This window comes from Curcuma longa, chromosome 19 (assembly GCF_044706935.1).
Source record: "Curcuma longa cultivar G26 ecotype Majalengka, Jawa Barat chromosome 19, ITB_CL_G26_1.1, whole genome shotgun sequence".
In the NCBI taxonomy this organism is placed as follows: domain Eukaryota; kingdom Viridiplantae; phylum Streptophyta; class Magnoliopsida; order Zingiberales; family Zingiberaceae; genus Curcuma; species Curcuma longa.
The window spans coordinates 2,827,999-2,844,221 of NC_133879.1; the positions used below are offsets into that span (position 1 = coordinate 2,827,999).

At 37.2% G+C, this 16,223-nt stretch overlaps 1 protein-coding gene across 1 annotated transcript; it reads left to right on the top strand.

The window, feature by feature from the left end:
• Positions 1-13,156: 13,156 nt before the first annotated feature.
• Positions 13,157-13,989, top strand: LOC141812680 (chaperone protein dnaJ 11, chloroplastic-like). The gene has a single exon (XM_074700693.1). The coding sequence runs from the start codon at positions 13,157-13,159 to the stop codon at positions 13,646-13,648; it is 492 nt and encodes a 163-aa protein (XP_074556794.1). The 3' UTR covers positions 13,649-13,989.
• The last annotated feature ends 2,234 nt before the right edge of the window (positions 13,990-16,223 follow it).

Genomic DNA, 16,223 nt, shown 5'->3' on the forward strand with positions numbered 1-16,223 from the left:
TGATACATTATTAGAAATTAAAAATTATTGCGTGAATTGTTTGACTCATGTATACTTGTCATGTTATGCATATATTTTATTTTAAATGCATATAACGTGTCAGTATTATCATGTTTCCTTATCGCTTAATCTAGAATGGTTAGTTAAGGATAAATGAATGGTTGATACTTGCCAACATAGTACCAGGGTGGGGCGAGATGATAGTACGTTAGGGAAACTTAGTCTGGGTAGATAAGTGGGGTAAGGAGTACCTTGCTTGGCCTGCTTAGCTAAGTGAAACTGACCGAAGCTACTCGCCACATCCTAGACTCAGTTAGACCAAGGTTTCTCAAGAAATTAGTTAAGGTCATAATTTCATAAAAAGATTTTATCTAATGAAGTGGTTGTTGTTCCAATAACCAAAAAGACCTGCCTCGCCACGATCTGGAAGCCTATTTTTGAAATGTGGACTTAATTGGTTGACAGTTAAATCTGAATCTAACACAAGGTCAAACATTTTTTAGAACTTAACTTTAAAATTAATAAAGATAAAATTGATAACTCATCTCACAAAACCCATAAGGTAATCCATGTATGCAATGTATTGCGACATTTAGAATGGGTGAGATGATAAGGACATTAAAACATAAAGTTTTAAAAATATTTTCAAAAATTATTATAAATATTTTTATAAAAACTACTTTTGAAAAACTTGACATTTACTTGAGTTTTATGCTTGCTGGATGTATCTATACTAAAGATTTCAAAACATTATATATTTGAAAAATTGGTTGACCAACACTTAGACACAAACCTCTAGGTCAACACTAAGTCTAAGAACCCTAAGATACATAGGCAGAAAATCCTTATAGTCAACAAGGACGTCCTAAGAGAGTGTCTAGTTCAGGGGAGATTATTCTTGAAAGACTATTTTTAAAGACCTCCTAAAAACTGAGTATAAATACACTAATATTTTGAAAATATTTCTTTAAAAAAAACTCATATTTTAGAAAGTATTATAAATTATTCTTTTAACTTGGAACAACCCCTAAGACACATAGGGAGATTATCTTGTGGTCAATAAGGAGCCCTAAGGGAGTGTTAGATTTAGAAAGAGACCAAGCTTAAAAGTTTAATTAAAAATTATATTTTAAAATCATAAGTAATTTGCTCTAATTTGATTTAGATTAACCTCTAAGACATTTTGGGAGTTTGCCTTGTGGTTAACAAGGAGCCCTAAGGAAATATCAGATTTAGGGGGAGGTCCAAAATCAAAAGAACAAAACTATTATTTAAAAAAAAGAGGAAAGAAAATTGTTTCAAAACTATATTTCTAAAATTATTATATATTATCTTTTTGGTTTGGGTCAAATCCTAAGATACACAAGGAGATTGCTTTATGGTTAGCAAAGAGCCCTGAGGATATGTCAAGTTAAGGGGGAGACTCTAACTTAAAAAGATAATAACTAGTATTTCAAAACCATCTATTTTGGAAATATTTAATAATATTTTTAAAAATTACTTTGAAAATCTTTTCAAAATCATATTTGAGGATGATGATATATTTGAGGATGATGAGTATATTTGTTTCAATCTTTTAAATATAGTCTGTATCAAATATGTTATGTATTATTTGTATATTGTTTGTAATATGATTTAGGTTGTGAATGTTAATTGTATTTTGCTGGTGTATCGTGTATTGTTTGTGATATGGTCTGTTGTAATGTAGTTAGTATGTATTATTTGGATATATTTTGATGTAAATAAGTATAAATTAGGAAGGTGATGTTGAAACTTATAGAAAAATTAGTGACAAATTTTTAATTTTTGTTGTTAATTTCTGTCCAATTTATAGCTACTGAATTATAATTTAGTCGCTAATTTAACATGTCGATCACTAAGTTAGCGACTGATTTTTATTGTCAGTCATTAATTTAGCAATCGATTTATATTATTGGTCATTAGTATAACGATTGAATTATAATATCGATAGCTATGGAAAAATTTTGTATCGCTACTTTTGGTAAAAAAAAATATTCTATTTGCATATTAGCAATTGAACATATAATTCGATTGCTAAGCGGATCATGTAAGGTTAAGGTTATATTCAAGGTATGGTAGATCTTTCGTAGTTTTGAATAGAGAAATTGCTACGCAGAGGAGTGAAATTTCTACGCATAGGAGTGAAATTGCTATGCAATTGTAGACTATCCGATCGACTATTCGACCGCCAATATATGATAGGGCCGACCGCCCCGATATATTAGGGCCGACCGCCAAATATATGGTGGGGTCGACCGCCCCAATATATGGTAGGGCCGACACAATTTAACTATATTATGGTCGACCACCTCAATATATGGTAGGGCCGACCGTCCCGATATATTAGGGCCGACCGACTAATCCAACGCCATTCACGACCTACGCTAGCAACGTCGATGGGCTAAGAAACAATCTTTATCAGCTCTCCCGGTAAAGAAAGAGGTACTCTTTTGACTGGCTTATATTACACTCTAAATGGCAGGTCCAACTCCCACTGCAAGATCAAAGGAAAGAGGAAAAGGATCGCTAATTAGCGATCGAATTATACATCTGGTCGCTACTAATAATGACTGAAATAATAAGTCAATCATTTAACTTAGCGACCGAAATATTATTCATTCGCTATATTTCACAACTGAATTATATGTCGGTTGCTATTATTAACGATTGAAATATAAATTGGTCGCTAATTAGTGACCGAATTATAAATTTGATCGCTAAATCAATCTGCCATGAAAAAGTTTATGATTTTATTTTTTTCCCATCGTAAATCGATCGCTAAATGGGATTAGTGACCAAATAGCGATGAAATTATCCATCGTTAAATGTGGGTATTTTTGTTGTGCTTGTTGTTCAAACACAATCTAATTTTTAATGGATCATGTCACTGAAGCAAAAGGTAATTTCGCTCCCCCCAAGCCTCTTTCATTGTCGGCCTCATAATGAGATGAAGAAAGATAAATCACAATACCAAACGACCTCCTAAGTAAAAAAATAATAAATTTCTAGGGGAATGAACCCTATGGGATTTGACCTTTATCCAATGAAATAATTTTATCACTCGAGTACCAATTCGGCTACGCCCATGGAGGACTTTAATGGATCATGTCAATGGGATGTCCTAAATTGTGTTGGGCAGGGACAAAGTCAAAATGGAGGCGATGGTGGCTGCTGCCCTCCCTCTTGATTTTTTAATACAAGAGGTATAAAGATATAAAAATGAAGAGCGAATGAGGGGGCGAATGAAAAGTGACTACACGACCGCTCCTCTTCAATGTCAATACATATTTTTCATCCCCTTAATATGAAAATTTTGACTAAGTCTCTAAGTGTTCGATTATGGGGGTCATGGACGATCCATTCTATTTAACACCTCCTCTAGTGTAGTAGATGAGAACGACGAAATAACTATTAACGTGGGAGAAGAAACAACATTACACTCAACACCATTGTATTTTTTATTTTATAAATACAGATAAAATTTAATATTCTAAATTATAAAGTGTAAAAATAAAAAATGAATAAACTATGTGGCAAAATGAAATGTTATCAAATAGTTGGTTGGGTTTGATGTTTGTATTGTGTAAAACATAATTAGGTTAATTTGAAAATTTTGAGATGTTGATAGTTGGGAAATGAGATGTTTATGTTTTCTGATTTATTTTAACCATTCATGAAAATTTTTTATAGAATCCAATTACTCACCTCCAAAAAGAATCAATTCGAACAATTAAATATCTGAATTTGTAATAAATAAATAAATTAATGTAACTCCGTTACGCAAGGGATGATGTTAAGCTAAGCCATGCAAGTGGCACTAGAAGTTAAATTATTATGTGCAAAGCTAATTAATTAATGTATAAAAAATTCGTTCTGATCAACATCATTTATTACGTAGAAAAACAAATATTGGGCATAATATTGGTTTATTAAAAATACTCCTCATATATATATGGGCATTTTTGTTTCCCATATATATAACATCAACTGGTTTATAATAAGCACACCACACGCATATAATAGAGCGAAAGCCGGTTGCCGTCACTTTCCGCGTGGCCCGCCGGAGCACCTCGAGAACGCCGATGAAGGCATCTCCCTCGCCATCGGACGGCCCACATCCAAAGGTCGGTCGCCGCCCCTCACGCACACCATTATTGTTTTTGCATTTGTCTCGGGATTCCGAGTAGGCGCGATCCCCTCGTCACCTCTTCTTCGTTTCTATTTTATCTGGTTTTAAACAACAAAACACGGGAGTGCATCTTCTCCTCTCCTTCATGCATAAATAGAGCAGCCACGGTTGCTGAGAAGAAAAGAGAAGTACTGTTCGCTGTTGCAACATGCAGATGGTCATAAATGATCTCATTTTCATTTAGTTTTTAGATATAAAATTTATTCATTAGAATGGAGAGCCTTATAGTAGATCAAACCCGAATTAGAAGAGTCGGTGATTCTTCAGCAGCAGGAGGAGGAGGAGGAGGAGGAACATCTGCGATGAGGCCGAGACACAAGTCTGTCAACTCGTTATCCTTGAGCCAGCTCTTACTTCCTAATCACCAATATTTTGCACCTACGTCGCATTACTATTTGCAGCAGCAGCAGCAGATGAGTTATTCGTCCTCTCCTCCTCAATGGCCTCCCTTTTCCATTTCTGATCATATTAAATTAGCATCTCCTTCTCAACCTCCTCTTCTTCCTCTGCCTCCGATTCCGAAGGCAACGAGATCAAGGGAGAAGCAAGCGAAGCCCGTGAGTCAGAGGAAGGGAAGCGGCAGCCACCAGTGTGGGCGTGAGCCAAATGATCAGGTGCAGCGTCAAAAGCAAGAGGTGCAGAAGGCTGTAGATGCTTTGACGGAGGAGGAGGAGTCGAGCATCTACTCGCTCTCGCCGCCGCCCGGCAACCTTCCACTGCCCAGTTTTGTTCTGACAAGGCAAACATAAAAGGAGTTACGTTGCCTTGGAAGCTACTGCTGCTGGTGTTGACGCATGATGAATGAGGCAAATCAATTAAAATATATGGAGATGGGGCATTTGGCTTTGTTTTCCCGATTATTTTGATGAAGGGGAGAAGAAAGGGGTAGGGTTTTCGGGATATACCTTCTTCTTGATGTATATGAATGAATTGTGTTTGTGTCGTGTCAGATCAGGATGCCGGTGGCTACGTGCATGTATCCTGTTTTTGTAATAAGTTTTGATTATGCTTGTGCGTCCCGTTTGCGCGTCTGAGTGCGTGGAATGGTAGAAGTGATCCAGATGCCTCAGCACGTACTCAATCGTCCATGACTGCCAAGCACAGGAGTGTACCGCCACGCACAGAAGTATGCAGGATCTCACACCATGTTCACTGTCACTGAAGCAATGCAAATTACGTATCGGTGTTCATGATGTGTTTCTTTTCTGCCATCTATTTGAACTCTTAGATATTCGATTCGCTCAGTAGAGGACGTGTAAAAAGAAGAAATCAACGAAAGAAGTTAATAATATATAGAGAGAGAATTACAACGGAACAGTGAAACACCTAATGGTTATTAAAAATTAGAGAGAAGAATTACAACAGAAGGAAGGTACGTAAGATCAGTCGGTTACATTAAAAATATAGAGAGAACAATTACAATATAATGGAGAATATATAAAGCCAACTATTGGATCATGTAAACAAGATTATGAATTAACAAGTTTCCTACAACCGTGACTCCTAAATTCGTAGACAATTCAAGGACCCGTGTGAACTAGCTAGAGGGGGCAAGATTATGAATTAACAATTTTCCCACAACCGTGATTCCTAAATTCCTAGAAATTCAAGGTTCTTGATTCTATTTCTTAGGACCTGTGCGAATTAACTAAAAGGGGAACTAGCTAGAGGGGGATAGTGGTGTAACACCAACCGAACCTTTTTCTTCTTTCCCACGTTTTCGTCATCCTCCCCTAATCTGCTTTTTATTCTTTCCCCAACTCCTAATCTTTGCCCTCAAAATCCTTCGCTGCAGTTGCCGCCCACATCGTTGTTGTCGCACGTCACTATGGCCGCATGGTATTGTTGTCACGTCCCGAGAGATGGTTGTCCGAAAAAATTCGGGTAGCATCTCCCCTGTAACAATTTAACTTTCCTAAATATATTTTAACATAGGGCCACACGACCATAAACTACATACCACAATATATATAAAATACCAAACTATATAAATAAAGTTCCATACAACCACTTACTAGTCCAACACATGCATAACCACAAACCACATAACAACAATGTATAATAATGAAAATCTCAAAGCATAAGCATAGCAATAGAACACACAACAAAATGAAATATAAACTCACAAGTCTATGATAACAGAAACTGCGCAAGCGAAATTATATTATAACAACACGAAGTGAATCAGAATTATAACAACACAAGGTAAATCAGAAACTCCATAGATATGAACGCAAATCCAAAAACCACACGAAGTAAATCAAACTCCTCCTTCTATAATATGAGGGCAGTCTAGCAGAACTCCAAGATTTAAAGAACAACATCCCTATCTGCTACCTGGGAACGAAGAAAGGAAACTCAGGATCTGGGTGGTGAGTATAAAATACTCAATGGATAATCAAATAGATAGTGCATGCTCAAAAGTATATATTTGAGAGCAAATAATATATACAACGAACAACAGTAATCAACAGGTGATCAGGACCAACAGGGAACTACAAATCAAGGAATATCTGCAATAATTCTGCTGGTAGCATATGGTCTATAATGGATCTCATAAATGCAGTAATCAGTATGAATGACAATATCATACGGATCCATCAACCAAGTATACATCTCACATCCAAATGCAGTATATACAGTCCAATAGTATATATATCAAGCACACAATACAGCATATGTATGATGCAACTGTCCATACTCGCCTAAATACTCACGTATATATGACGTTGGGGGTGTCTGACATCACATTGCCATAAATCTAACACCACATAAAGTAGCCTAGTGACAAATCGATAAGTAGCCATGTATAGCTACAATCCTATGGCCGATGCATGTACCCCATACTCGTCTCTGAGTACCACCCCTCCGTGGTGACCAGAGCACAGAGCATTGACTTGGCTGCAATCAAGCCATATAGCCACCATCCCTCGATGGTTCAATGAATAGGGAATTTCGAACCACCTATTCTATAACTTGTCATTACCAGGTCAACTACCAATGACGATTTACCCACAACATTAAGAATTACAATTGTCACATCGCACCCTGTATGATGTGATGATCAAGCAACAATAACCAACATTTTACTATGTTAAATCAATATGCATAAGTAATAGGATCTCAACTAATCACAAGTATCATAAATCAGAGATAATCAACAGTATTCAACATAGATAGTAAAGTGTCCATACAAGCAACAATATAGATTTCACAAGAGATCAATCGAATCAAGTATAAACATAGAATCAATAAGAGTATGACTAAGATATCCAACCAACCACAATGGAATAATATCATGTACTAGAAAATAATTTACTCTATAATGATCAAATATAGAGATTACCCATCTGATAGAACGAATGTTGATATAAGAACCCCCAGAAAATATAAACCTTGTATGTCGTGGAATCAACCAATCAAAGTCCTGCAAATTGCAATAGACAACATTCACTAATAATCACACAAACCTTAGCTAATTTAAGATCTAAATCTTAACCTAACCAAATTCCAATAATACAACTCAGCCGGATTAACCCAACCAAGTCCAATTAACACCACTCAGCCCGATTAACCTAACTAAAATCTAATCCAATTAAATCTCATGCGAATATATTAGACTCAAACTCACCCCATTTTAATTAGAACCCATCTACACTTAATCAATCGGATCTAAGCTACCGGAAGAACCCACAACCATCAAATTAACCTGATCTAATCCACCCAAAATCAATCTGGATCAGATCAACCACAATAGAGAAATTCACATCCCAATTCATAATTCTCCAACGAACAAAATCCACAACAGCTCCATAAATTCTTAATTGAATCAAACACCTCTATATCAACCCCCTGTTGGTGCAATCTTGCCCCAAGTATCATTTGATTTTAATGTTTGGTGAAATGAATTTAAGTTAGGCAATGTTGGTGATTTAACATGTGTGAATTGAGTAAATAGGAAAGTCCAGGTTTGAAGTCTTGGCAAATGGTGAAGTCTCAAAGGTGCAGCTTTTTGGAAAATGATGAAGTGCCGGAGGTGCAGCCTCTTGGCAAAAGGAAGACTTAGCATGAAGAAGCCGATGGAAACATCTCAAACAAGTGCAAGGATAAGCAGTCGTGGGCTTGAAAGCATCCAAAAAGGGCACAAGGCTTATGAAAGATGTTTAAAGGCGTGAGTCTAAACTAAGGGATGAAAGCTTAAAGGTGAGTTTCAGCTTCATCAGTCGATTGGGATGATACTGTTAGGTTACAAGGATGCAAACATAGTCCCACATCTAAAACACAAGGGAAAGATCATGGGTTTAAAAGGATGGAAAGTATCTCCATTGGAATGAGGCCTTTTGGGGAGAGCCCAAGAACAAAACCATGAGGGCTTAGGCCCAAAGTGGACAATATCATGTCATTGTGGAGATGTGGACATTATTTAGACCCTACAATTGGTATCAGAGCGAGACCGCTCTTCACCGGACTAACCGCCGGATGAGCCATGATCCAGATCTAACCATGTGGGGACCCTCGGAAAAACAAAGGAAGTAGGAGAGGCTCGGACCATGAGAGACATGGCAGCTGGACCATGAGGGACATGGCAGCCGGACCATGAGGGACATGGCAGTCGGACCATGAGGACATGGCAGCCAGACCATGAGAAATGGCAGCCGGACCATGAGAAATGGTAGGGGAGCTTCCAGTGGTCCTTTGTTTGAGGGGGGGATTGTTGGGTTGCAAGGATGTAAACATAGTCTCACATCTAAAACACATGGGAAAGATCATGGGTTTAAAAGGATGAAAAGTATCTCCATTGGAATGAGGCCTTTTGGGTAGAGCCCAAGAACAAAACCATGAGGGCTTAGGCCAAAGTGGACAATATCATGTCATTGTGGAGATGTAGACATTATTTAGACCCTACAGATTCTTTTCATAGTGAATGTTCCTTAAACATTCCATTAATCATATACATTATAACTCATATAGTCTACATGATTCCTTTTCTTTTCATAGGGAATGTTCTTGAACATTCCATTATTAATCATGTATACATACATTCATGAGTTTATAATATCATCGTTCTTAAACATTTAACATTTATCATACATAACATATCTTGGTCGAAACCTAACCATGCATCAACGTTTAAACCTTAATTAGGTCTCCGACAACCATTAACCCTATCTTCATAGTTCATAAGCCATGGATACATATCTATACACCATGACTATTTTACTTAGGACATAACTTAACGTGGCATGAAGACATTGCACTTATCATCATAAACATTAATCATGGCATTTGATAAACCTTATCATTACAGTACATTACATATACTCATTTTCTAGGATTAGCCGAATCCTCAGAGGATCTCTTAGGCTCTCAGCCTAAACCACAATGTCCTCGATTACGTCATCATAGCTCATATCTAACTAGGGTTAAAATTATAGTCGAGTTTAAAAACTCAACTCTTTCCCTCTTCATCAGGTTTAGGTTTATACCTAACCTAGGTTAAGTTTAACCTCATAACCCTAATCCATAATGATATCAATTAATACATAAATCCCTAAATCCTTTTCCCCTCGTAATCGATCAAAGGAATCGATCACGCTTTCCAATTATCATAGATCTTAGTCATGTAATCGATGAGATCGATCACTCTTTTATCTTAATCGATCAGAGGATCGATTACCTACCATGCTTCTTCTTTCTTTCTTCTTAATCGTTCAATCAGTGAGTATGGTAATCGATCAGGGAGTCGATTACCACTTCCCATAATCGATCAGAGGATCGATTAGTTCCTTATTTAATCAATCCAGAGATCGCTTTCCCATTTCTTTCACAGAGAGCATCGTAATCGATCAAACGATCGATTACGTGTCTTAATCGATCAGTGGATCGATTAAGAGACGTAGATCTCATCCTCATAAACTGTTAATCGATCATGAGATCGATTACAGCATCCCTAAAACCCCTAATCGATCAAGTGATCGATTGCCATAGCCTTGTTTATCTCAGAAAGCTCCGTAATCGATCAACCGATCGATTACGACCCCTTAATCGATCGTATGATCGATTAAGAATCGCGGATTGTTTTCTCTTTATAACTAGTAATCGATTAAGCGATCGATTACACGTTCTTGTAATCGATCAACCAGTCGATTACAAGTCTTATAATTAACACTACACCTCAACTGTTTGCCTTCTATTGGTCTATCATCTATATGTTCTGTCTAAGTTCATCCGAGATCTACTACATATACTTTATATAACAAACCATGCAAACAAACAGAGCTAAATATATCTGCAAACATAACATGAACTTCATACAAACCATTATGTTACAGGTGAGGGAGACTTACCTTGGTTCTTGAATTCCTTAGAGTTTCTACCCTCAACACCAGAAGATGCACCCCTTTAACTTAAGAGCTCCTTGGTTCCTCTCCTTGTTCTCCCTAAAGTCTCCTAGCCTTTGCCCTTGACCCTCTACCTTTGGAAGCTTGGTTGATGGTGGAAGCCTCCCAAGACCTCTCGGCCAAGGAAGAAGAATGGGAAAGGGAGAGAGTTTCGGTGAGAATGAGAGGATGAGTGGGTTTTGGTTGAGGGAAGAGCTTTATAAAGGGAGTGGAGAGGAGTTACAACTCGCTTTGGTAACTTCCCCCATTAACTCTTGATTTGGTAACTTCCCCCTTACTTCCCACTAACTCTTGTGGTAAAAGTAACCTCTTCATGAACCCTTAGCCTTAAACAGAATTTCCCCTTTCATTTTCATAGCAAATACTTGCTTGAACTTGTGGCTAACTCATGCTTCCTTTGGGCTTGCCATTTCCTTGAGGTCCAAGGTTCAATCCTTGGCACCTCCTTTCTTTTCTTTTTATTTTAGGCAAAGCCCACATGAGAATAGGCCCACTAAAGTTATCCATTCTATAAGGCTCATCAAGAATAAATCCGATAAATGTCCCATTAAGGTCCTAACCATTTTAGCCCATTTAGTATTTCTTTTCTATTCTAAATTATTTTCCCTAATCTTAGCCATCACTTATCAATATTTAAGGAAAATATTGAAGGCTTCTGTGGGGCGTTACAACTCTGTCGAGATGACGACGATCTGAGCATCTTCGTGCAACCCTAAAGTCGCCGCTACGCCGAATTTACAAGGAAAGGAAACGACAATCAAGCAAGCTTCGGTGTATTTTGGGTAACAAGTATTTATTTATTGTAAAATCAATTTCTTATTTTCGATTTTCGTAATCGATGGACTTGTGTCCGTAATGAACAAGTCCTATTAGTGGATTGTCCGTCGAAAACGGTAAATGATCGTGGGCCTTAAAGTAGCAGTCTTGGGCTGTGAACCAAGTAAAAGGTCTATGTCTGTGTACTTGCTTTTACTTTCACATTATTCTTTCTATACTTATACTCGCTTCCACACTATCTCTTTCTCATTAAATTGAAAATCGGTTGAAAAGTGTAAACACGCTATTCACCCCCCTCTAACGCGTTCTTTCGATCCTACACATACTTCATTAGAGATAATAATTAAATTAGCGCGTTCTTTCGATCCTACACATACTTCATTAGACATAATAATTAAATTAATCATAGATTAATTCCCCATCATTGTTAACCAATTAGAGTTAAATTATTTATAATTAATCCTAAACTTCAATTTACATCCTAAAAATTTCTCGTATCTTACAACTGTTGTCAGCTCCGTCGTCGTTTGCTACTAGCGCTACTATCATCACTTCACTGACACTCCACAACAAATGCTTTTGATTGAGGTGAAGTTTTCTTGTTTGATCTCTTTTGATTATCTTTTGTGCAAAATTAATCAAAGGGTTTAAGTTTTAGAAAAACATATAGTATTAATTTTTCATATATTTATGTTTTTGTTTGCTAGTCAAGTATGTCAAGTTTTTACGGATATTGAGGTATTCCGTGCATTTGATGTTTGATTTGTTATATGAAGGTGATCAATTTCATTGACGACCATTCGAAAATTTGATCAATTGAATTACATCATTTATTACAAAGATAGTGACTCATCATATAATTGATCATGTTAGGATATCAATAATACATGAACATCTTATAATAACTATATGCATATGTAAGGAATTGTCTTTAGTATTAGTATTAGTATTAAAGTTGGATAGTTATATGATTAGAATATTATCTTTTATAATGTAGATACTGAACTTAGTAGCTTTACCAAAATAATAACCACATGAATATGGAAGGAATCATGGTAAGAATTAAAGTTGGATAGTTATATGATTAAAAAGTATGTTTTTATAATATAAACACTTAGTACCTCTACCAACGTGTGTAAGGGATCATTAACTCTCAAGTCGGTTCTATTAATTTTGTTTGCTATTTATTTCTGAATTGTTGAAAAAAAGATAGTCATTCAATTAGTTAATTATGTTTTTTAAATATATTAATGAATTAATGATAAATTAAGTGAAATAGCAATGTTAAAGTATTTTTAAAAAATACGAGATGAATCTATTTCAAACAAAGCATCTACCCCTCTACCACCTCCTCCTTCACAATTACAAATTCCCAAATCAGAATGGGACCGGGTCACAATCTTAATCTCTAACTTATATATGTTCTAGAGATCTAGTTGGACCTTCCTTCTTGTTAAAACCACCAATCAAATTAGATAGCTCCATCTTCAGATAAGTATAACCTTTGATGGTTCTTGTCACCAAATTGGAGCCCTCCAACTTGATCCTTAATTTACACCACAATTGGGCCATCCGCTGTCCCCTCCTGCTTCTAGATGCATTATATTATATATAGATAATTATTAAATAGATGGCAGATGGATTAATTTATTAATGATGATATCAGAAAAATGTTTGACTTGGGTCTAACCCAATGTCCTTTTTAATTTTTTCGGCTCTCTATAAATCGGGCTAACCATCGCGCTACTTTTGAACGCAAACCTCTGCCATGTCGCTGGCCTCCTCCCAATTCCTTGGCCTCCGCCTCGCGCCTACTCCCCGCTCCTCCGCCCATGCACCCTCCCCCTTCTCGACCCGCTCCCTCGATGTATGCGCCGCTTACTCTGCCGCCTCCGATCGCGCCCACGCCGGCACGGCCACCATCGCATCCCCTTCCTCCTCCTCCTCCTCTCTCTACGACGCGCTAGGGGTGCCCCCCACCGCCAGCACCGCGGAGATCAAGGCTGCGTATCGGAGGCTCGCCCTTAAGTGCCATCCGGATGTGGTGGCCACCGGCCGCCGGGGCGCTTCCTCGGATGAGTTCATGCGGGTCCAGACGGCCTACGCCACGCTCTCCGACAGCGAAAGACGCGCTGACTACGATCGCCGACTCACCAACTCGGCGGCGATGCTCGTACGCAGTCCCCGTCAAGCGTACGCGCGGAGCACTTCGTTCCCCGGCTACAGCCGCCGCACGTGGGAGACGGACCAGTGCTGGTAGTGGAAGAAGCCAAGACGAGCCTATCTATTTGATTCCAAAATAAGGCTCCATCAGATTGTATTTTAAAGGCCTGACCTGTGCCGCTCGTGTGCTAATACTCACTCTCGTGGTTGCAAATTGGAGCTCGGAGTCACCATGATTCAAAGCTTCAACGGCAGCACCTACTGAACTTGCTGTTTGTGAAAGTTTCAGGTTTTGCAACTATACGCTCCTTGTCAGCCATGATTTCTTAGTTTCAATCTATACAAAAAGGAGGAAAGAAATCTTGACTTGTTGAATACTGCCTTATGCTTGCTTGATCTAGTTTTTCTGCAATTCAGACAGATTTGTGTGCAATTAAATGCTTTCTTTCTCCAAGGCTCTCATATAACTCATTGATCACAGCAAAATTTGTTCTGTTTCTTTTTTTTTTTTTGTCCCAAAAAAGACAAAATGTTGGACGCAACCCAGAAACGTGCTTATCTTGGAAAGAGTTGTTTACTTAGCTCAACAAAGCGGAAATGTCGTGTTCAAACAGGGCAAGTAGGATTAGATGTACTACAATTTGAACTCTTAAATCACGTGAGTGTGCGAGCTGATGTGGAGATACACTTGCTGCAAATTGAATCAGCAATGACATATCTCAGCGTGTGTGACCAATGGGAGAACTGTTCTTCCCTTGAGAGCAAACATGATGACAGTGACTTTGGAAATGATATATGTCAACTTGGTTTAATCTAAGAAACAGCAAAATTCTTAAATAGTGCCTCTAAATTGTGATTTGTCTGACTAAATATCTCATACTTTATTGTTTTTTCATATAAGATGCCCCACCCAATTATAAAAGGGCAACAGTCAAAAGGGAGCTTCAATTTTATCGAATTGTCAAAATGACATCCTATATTGGTTTTTTATCAAAAGGATGCCCCACCTCTCTAATATAACACAACGACACTCCAATACTGCTCTCATTATTATCCTATCTCTTGTCTAAATCAGACGTATTATAACAGCTACAATTTCATAGCTGCTACAACTGAGTTATCATACAGTTGTAGCAGCTACGGTTTTATAGCTGCTATACAGTTGTAGAGCTATAATTTCGTAACTATTACAATAATGGAAAAAAAACTTTTAAGACATTGTTTGGAACCTCCGAAAAGGATTTAAACGATGTTTTTTGAGTCTAAAACCAGTTCATTACGGGTTCCACCCTGTAACCAGTTGTAGATCTCTGAACGAACTTTGATTTGATATATTGTGTGTTTCATGGTTCAACCTGAATCAAAAGTTATGGTCTTAATTTTGTTTTTTTATTCTTACAAGGCCCATATAGCAATTTTTGCCAAAGCAATTACATCACCGCTTATAAATTAAACAAGAGAACTAAGAGCATAAACCGAATCTAGAGGCTCAAACGAACTCAACCAAGGGGTCATTTTCTAAATTTGGATAGTTTAGATCCATATAGTAAAATTGCTACATGGCCTTATAATAAGACTCAAATAGCAAAACTAAGGGCACAGGACGACCCTAACGACTCTAAGGAACACAATCGAGGGGCATCTTTAAAATTGGATAAGTTTAGTTCTATATAAGCTCAAGCAAACTCAACCAATGAGTCATTTATTAAATTTGGATAGTTAGGATCGATGTAGTAAACTTGCTACATGGCCTTATAATAAAACTCAAATAACAGAACCAAGAGCATAGGATGACCCTAGCGACTCTAAGGAACATAAGTTTAGACCTATATAATATTTTTTCAACGAAAATTGCCATATGAAACTAAGTTGATCAAAATAAAAATAAAAAAAACAAAGGCATTTAATGACTTAATAGGTTCCAAGGAGAACGATGGCGTGCATATTTGTGAAATTCGGCAAGCATAAGTCCAAGGACTAGGAGAACGATGGCATGCATATTTGTGAAATTTGGCAAGCATAAGTCTATGTAACAATTCTGAACAAAATTGTTATATATATCTAAACTAATCTAAGCTAATCAAAATTATAGAATAAAAGCATAGAATGACTCTACAAGATCTAAGAAACACAATAAAGAAGTTTCATTTATGAAATTTATGCACTTTAGTTTCATATAATAGATCTAGCCAAACTGTAAAATAGACCTAAATTGATCAAAATTGACAAAGAGAGATAGAATGACTCAACATGGTCTAGGGAACACAGCATGTGTTCATTTATGCAATTTCTGCCATTTAAGCCATGTTGTAATTTTGGATTGATCTACTTATGGCCTTAAACTAGCTAAAATTACTAAAGAAGATATAGAACGACGGTCCAAGGGACATAACATGTAGTTCATTTGTGAAAATTTGTAGTTTAGGTCCATTTAGTAGTTTTGGCTAAAACTATTATATAGACTTAAATTGATCAAAATTGAAAGAAAGCATTCACACTAACCTTTGATGAAACTTTTATAATGCCAAGGTGTCTCTCTCGACTGCTTGAGATGGGACGGTGATTAAAATGATAGAGAAGCGTAACAAGCAACAGGAAGTGAATTGTGAGTGGTTCTAAGTGGGTTTAATTAGAGGTAAGAGGACTGATCGAATTTTTTCGATTGAACAGGT